Below are 7,059 nucleotides of genomic sequence, written 5' to 3' on the forward strand. Positions count from 1 at the left end.
GTTACCTCGCTCTGAGGCGTTCCATTCAAGGCTTGAAGTGCAAGCGAGAGCGCGGAACGAGCGACAAAGAGGCACAGTCGGCCTCCACGTTTGACATCTGTCTCTCTCCTACTTGAGTGAGCGATGCGTCCGCGTGGACAGCTTCTATACAATACTACATTTACATGTTTTCGGCAAGGATGAAGTGCAGTGAAAAGTGAATTTGGTGTCAATTGTTAATAGAAACGATAATATCTATCAAACAAATAAAATTAAAATTTTCTTTTGAAAAATGCAACTATTCCATCAGTATTTTCTTACGACGTTGTCACGTTCAACTATCGTCAGTAAGCCGACTTTACAGACAACCAATTTTTTTTTAAATTGTAATCATCAAGTTTTAGTGATAATTTATTATGGGTGTTTCAGTGTAAGTTCAGGTGGGTACTAACCGACTGACCTCGTGCATAATTTGATAATAAATAAAAATATTTGGTATTAAAACCATGATTTATTTAAAACAACGAATTTCTTAACATATAAGTATGCACATCCTTAAAAATCGCAGTATATTGATATAAAACGATATTGATATTGTCAATCAATGTACTTTTTGATTCGAAATCTAACTTACATTGTAAAAGGCACATTCCTTCCATTAAGGCAACATACGATAACATCTTATTTTGGGCCGTAGCCAGGAGGGGTTACATAATCTAAAAATAATAGAAGACATTTTTGTAAACAATTTAAAGCCTGCAAGGATAATAAAAAAAAAAACTGTTCTGAGGACATAGTATTTGTAAGTGTAAAAACTTGAAAAACTGTTGGATTTTTTCTGCATTATTTTCGCGAGTTTTTTTTTTATTTTCCTGGGCAGGCTCTATGTAACGAAATCTCAATTGCCTCCTCTCCAGGATAAGAGGTCTTCGCATAATTCGCTATTATACTACTACACTATTAAACTATTTGATTTTCGGCAATTTTCTTGATTCTAAAATTAAATTTAATACATTATTATACAATAATGCATTAAATTTAATTTTATACAATTCAGACTAAAAATTATACAATTTTAACTAAAGAAAAAGAATTAGCCTTATATATTGTAAAACTACAAAAATATCAAGCCGATTTCTATATTGTGATTTATTTTCATAGTTGATTTCAAATTGAATTATGTTTAGACTGCTTTTCATTTATCATAAAAAATCAGTTAGTCATAACAATTCCATACCCTTTAGCACTAAACTTTGGACTTTATCTTTAAACTTATTAAAGCAATTATAGCATAGCAGAAAATTAGTTTATCAATTGTAATTCATTTTAGTTGTCACGTTAAAGCAAAGTCAAAGTTCGGAGCTTAGATGCAGTAAGCTAAAAATAATCTTATACATGTTTCAAAAAATACGCCTAAAATTATGCTAAATATTACTTGGCCATCTCACTGTACTCTATATTTTTAATCCAGATTTCATAGTACGAGAATTAAATTAGGCCAATCCAACAAAGTGTAACTTAGTACCTACAAAGGCGTTATATAAATCTAAATAATAAGCCATCCATTCTTTATGACATTGAAATCATAACTGCGCAAGAAATATTTTAGACGTCATTTTGACACGTCAAAAATATAGATATCAAATTGACGTCAACAATTGCAATGGCGAATGTGATGCGTTAACAATTGTTAAGAGATTTAAGATCCTGATTCCAACCCTGATTTATTTTGATTGCAAATACTAAATCTGAAGCATACTAACTAAATTACTGGACATCATCAAAATCCCATTTCTGAGCATTTTAGGAATTGTGATTATAGAGCATAGACCCACCACTCTTAGTTTTTTAATGGTAATGAATAACGGCATTCGTCGGTCACCAATCCATTATCAAACTTCGTCAGTTCCTAAACCACAAAGAGGCTTCCCGTGAATTATCTGGTATTACAATACAACATGGTTCAAATTACACTAACAAAAAATACACAGAAATTCTTAAATACAAAAGGAGAAAAACTGAAAAAGAATAAAACATCTTAAATTAATTGTGTGCAGAGTAAAAATTACATTGCTCTTAAAATTAATACATACATAATTATCTAAAGACTTAAACGCAAAACTGGTATTAATTTTTTTTCTTTTAAATTGTGCTTTTAATTGAAAAATACCCAAAATCTGTATGGGAAAATATCATACAATTTTGATGTACCTATATTTAATTTTTGTAATTTTTATTTAAGTGAATCGCGTAATATTCATGGCCGAAAATTCCCAAACAATTAATTCTTATGAAAATTTAAAATCATAAAATTGACGCTATCAAGAAATTATTGGAGCTTCATAAGTTTTTGACTAATAATCTTGCAATTGTCCATTGACATATTTAAGACAAGACTGCACCTCCTCGCTATCTGCTTCCATTCCTTGTAGCTTTTCTTGAACATCCATGTAAAAAACTTTGCCGAATCCCCCCTTTTTGAGGGCTGTCATACAAAAATTAGTCAGCGCTTTAAAGCACTGTTTCCTCTGAGTGTTATGCGGTTGATTATCCCATACAGGTGTCGCCCTAACATAGCTCCAAGCAAGGAATACATAGTTCATAACAGATTCCCAATGCTGGGATTCTACAAGTACTTTTCCTTGTTCGACAAGACACTTCTTGAATGCAGTTATATGTGTAGCAACCCTGGAATAAGCGGGGGAATCAGTTTTGGAAGTTAAGCGTGATGTAGGAAGACTTTTGAATATGTTCGACTTTAAATACGACAATTTTTCTTCCAATGGCGCCATATCAGGAGCGGGCATATCTTTACGTATCTCCTGTTCAACTTCTGGATGTTTATGCGTTATTCTTTTTATCATGTGTATGAGTTGTGTAGGACTCAAGCCTTTTAAAGCGGTGTCTAAAGGCCCTTTGAAATCTCCGTCGAAAGTTCTGTCGAGTCGGCACCTTTTGATTGGCGGCGTGCCTTTGATAGGGCTGTTGATTTTGAACTTTTGGGGTGTACTGATGTCACTGAAGTCAATCTTTTCTGGCGTGAGGGGTACTCTTTCGATGTCGCCGAGTAGAAGACGTTTTCTGGGCGTCGATCGTAGTGTCACCCCCAGTTTGGGTGGGGAGCTACGCCCTGGTGTATTTTTAGGGGGCGTGCGCACTGCTGAGTGAAACGTTGAGTTACGTTTGATGTCAATGTCAGGAGACCATGTTGTTGGGAGACGTTTGCGACCTAAAAATATACAAAGGTTATTTAATGTATTAAGTAAATGATTTTCAATTATGTGATGTGTCTCTGGCGCGTAAAACCACATTATTATCATGTTAGAATAATAAAAGTCCACGAAGCTGCCCTACTGCAACGTTTAGAGTCCAAGCTCTAAATCCTTGATTTTTATTTTTACTGTATAATGGCGATTCTAAACGAGAAAATAAAGTGTCCATATGAGTTCGTACGCCTATCACAGGCTTATGAAGCGTTCATACGTTATATTATATCATACATAGGTGATAACTACATTCTTTAATATTATGAAGTTAGAGCAATTTATACCAAAGCTGTTTTATCGTGCTTTGTAATCCTTAATATTAAAATAGCATTTTTCTATAAGCTTACATTTTATACTAATATATGCTGAAGAGTTTGTTTGTATGTTTATTTTCTTAAACGCGACAATATCAGGAACTACTTATCCGATTTCAAAATAGGGAGGGACCGCTAGTTTCATATAAACTTTGAACATACAATACAATTACTTTCGAATTAATGACACATTTTGTGTTCACCACACCAAAAGTTTATTTTTAATTTTAATATTGCTATTGTTTTTGTCCATTTTGTTTTTAAATTGTGTTATAATTATATGGACATACATAAAATTTATCTCTTTAAGTTTCTCTTCGGTTACGTTAGGTTACCAGGACATATGGGACACAGAGTTTCTAGTAGTAGGACATAATAGTACCTCTTTGTTGTATGAGGAACTCGTCAGGCGAGGGCGCGGGGCTGAGGTAGCCTGGTGGAAGCGACGGAGACACTTCCCTTGTGTTGGTGAGGGGTCTAAGCGGAGTAACGCGCAGGCGGTCGAGCCGGGCAGGTATTTCAGCCAGAGCGGCGCGAGTACGCCGCGGGGCGTCCGGGGACGCTTCCATCAATCAAAACCTGAAATTTTACAGTCAACATCGTCATCAACAGAAATCATCATCAGAAATGTGGTGCTGGAGGCGAATGTTACGCATACCGTGGACTGCCAAGCGCAAACATATATTAATTCTTTCACAACTTAAAATTAAAACACGTCTTTCTACCATCTGCCTCCAGCGCATCCTTAGTTATTTTGGACATATCACACGACGCGGAAACGAGAGCATTGAAAAGTTGATAGTGGTTGGATATGTAGAAGGCAAACGTCCCTGTGGCAGATCTCCAACCCGGTGGCCAGATCAACTAAGAGAAACTGGTGCCTGCAGCTTCTATAAGGCAAAACAAATGGCCAAAGACAGGACCCAATGGCCATAGCAGTCATGAGGGGCCGACTAAAGTGAGAGAGATCATCATCATCAAAAGTGCCATCCACCCACTACAGGGCACAGTTACTTCTCCGAATGAGAAGGGTTTATGTCTTAGTCCACTTTGTCATAGTCAAGTAGACTTCAAACGCCTTTGAGAATACCATAGGTTACCTCAGTATAACTTAACTCTAAATAGTTAGAGGTTGTTACGGAGATAAAACTCAAGTCTGAATAGGATGCCTGCTTTTATTACCGCTTTCAATTAATTTAATGATTTTTTGATAGGTTTTGGTCACATAAGGCCCTAATAATAATAGCATAACGTCAGAATAGTAATGCAGTGTTTTGTCACACTTCAACTGACAGCATGTTTCAAATGCCAGAGCAGGAAAGGCATAACCATTCAAACGTTATGCCATATTATTAACACAGGTCCTTAGTGACAATTAACAAGTTTTGACATTTGATGCAGTCCTGCCAATCCCCTCAAAAACTGCTTCAAAACTGATATTTCACAGCTGGTGTACACACAACACAATGCAGATTGTGGATACACACTAAATGTTTATATACAAAAATAATATATGTGATAATTTTTCCTATTAAATGGATCTACAAACAGCCAAAACTCTTTCCATGTCAAATGTCATCTTATGATAAACGCGCTATCACTGAATAAAATAGAACAGTGACCATTTCATACCCCTAACAGGACAGCCTGTTATTATCTATAACAACACTTCACTTACCATCTGATATACTTCACAATATATTTGTAATGATATAGTATTTGTAAGACAACATATTAGTCTTTATAAACATAAAGTGGACATAAACTGTTGACTTACAAGAAATGGTCATAAATTAGTGACATCTGTATATTGTGTGCATAAGGTACAGAAGTCATTTGTGGGATTGAGTATACGCTTTTATAATATGATTCCTAAGGTAATTTTGGTCCTACCAATGCATAAATTGAAAGAATATGTTAAAACACATTTATTACAGCAAAGTTACTATACAATTGATGAATTTCATCTCTCACAAGATAGAAAAATGAATGTTAAAATGTAAATTGTTGATGTTGGAAAAGAGCAACTGCTGAGTTTCTACCCAGCTTCTTCTGGGTAGAATCTGCCTTCCGAACCGATGGTAGGGTCACTACAAACAGACAGACTTGACGTTTCAAAAGTGCTTATATTAGGCCTACTTGAAATAAATGAATTTTGATGGAATAACAGTCAAGGCCTCACTATTAGAGGAATAATTATAATGAAAAACCTGCAGAGATTTTCCTTAGTGCTAAACCTATTCATCAAATCTGCCGACCCATAGATAAATATTAATTTGTCTTTGGGTTTGCGCTGTATAAATTAATGCTGTGTGTACTTAGTTAGGAATATCTAATCTCCTATCTATGCCATGTAGTTGTTCTTCTGGGATAAGTAATACATTGATTTGTTCCTTACTCAAAATTGATGAAATATAATTGATAATAGTTAACATAGGTGCTAATTACTCATAGTAGTTAACATATACAGTAGTAGTGACAGATACAGTGGTCACCAACTATTCTCTTCCTGCAGATGTTGTATGAGGCAACCAAGGTAAAGTAATCAACAACAGCAATATCCTCTATGCTACTATTACGGTCTACTGCAATAACCAACTTGTCTGCCCAGTGAAACCCTCGCACTAGGACAGGTCTTTAGTCCAGCAGTGGACTGTTATAGGCTATTGATAACATAGGTGGTGAATATAGATTGAATGGTATTATCTTCTTGCTCCAAGTGACTAAACGTAACGAACTTTTTAGTTTTACAGTGGAACACATGTAATACTTAATATTCCCGCTTTTGTTTGACTAATATAATAGTTGTAGTTGTCTTATTTTCAGTGTAAATTGCATTATGCATTAAAAATATTTTTAGGATTCGGTCTAAAACTGCATGGGTCTTTAGGATATCTACTTTTACTGGTTTCAGGACTGTATAACGTACAAATTAAAAACCAAGTATGACCAATCTAACTATCATGATTCAATTACACAATAATGATAAGATAATACGAGCTTTAAAGTATAATTTAGATAAAAAACACATAAAATGCAAGTGGTTAAAATTGTGAATATTGTCGTTCTTACGTTGATCATATTAGGATAAGTTTTTAGCGCTTTTATTGTACAACAGATCGTTAAATTATATTATCACATTATATACTCACTTGTCAAATAATTCTTGATAAAAACCAATAAATAAACTTACTCAAATAAAATAAAAGTAAAATTGGCGCACAAATTGACAATTGACAGATGCGGAACAGCAAACAACGGTCATTTTGAAAAATGCAGTTCAGGAATCAAAGCTTTCAAAAAAAAGGGTAAACCGTAGTATTATACGGATGACCTCTTGTGCATTGCACCCGACTTAAATTGGATTTACCTCTATGAGCAAGTGTACACTTAAACAATAAACGGGTTTGAGAAGGCAACACCGATAAATTCATCTCTATTTGAGTACCTTACAATATTAAAAATGTATTTGAATATTAAGAGACTCTTATTTGAATTAA

The 7,059-nt window shown here is 34.6% G+C and overlaps 1 protein-coding gene across 2 annotated transcripts; it reads right to left on the reverse strand.

Annotated features, from left to right (window-relative positions):
* Window positions 1–475: 475 nt before the first annotated feature.
* On the reverse strand, window positions 476–6,875 carry LOC120631595 (tethering factor for nuclear proteasome sts1). Of its 2 annotated transcripts, none has more exons than XM_039901239.1 (3): window positions 6,753–6,875; window positions 3,942–4,138; window positions 476–3,208 (listed from the first exon to the last, which is right to left on the reverse strand). In XM_039901239.1, exons 2-3 carry the CDS (start codon window positions 4,126–4,128, stop codon window positions 2,334–2,336), a joined length of 1,062 nt encoding a protein of 353 aa, XP_039757173.1. In that variant the 5' UTR covers window positions 4,129–4,138; window positions 6,753–6,875; the 3' UTR covers window positions 476–2,333. The 2 variants fall into 2 exon arrangements, with proteins under 2 accessions (XP_039757173.1, XP_039757171.1); XM_039901237.1 differs by having other exon boundaries at window positions 6,712–6,827.
* Window positions 6,876–7,059: the final 184 nt, after the last annotated feature.

Source organism: Pararge aegeria, chromosome 18 (genome assembly GCF_905163445.1).
Source record: "Pararge aegeria chromosome 18, ilParAegt1.1, whole genome shotgun sequence".
Taxonomy (NCBI): Eukaryota; Metazoa; Arthropoda; class Insecta; order Lepidoptera; family Nymphalidae; genus Pararge; species Pararge aegeria.

Coding starts and splice junctions, on each gene's coding strand:
- LOC120631595 (XM_039901239.1), bottom strand. CDS start 4,128: ATGGAAGCGTCCCCGGACGCCCCGCGGCGTACTCGCGCCGCTCTGGCT. Junction 3,209..3,941: donor GTTCCTCATACAACAAAGAG/GTACTATTATGT, acceptor GTATATTTTTAG/GTCGCAAACGTCTCCCAACA.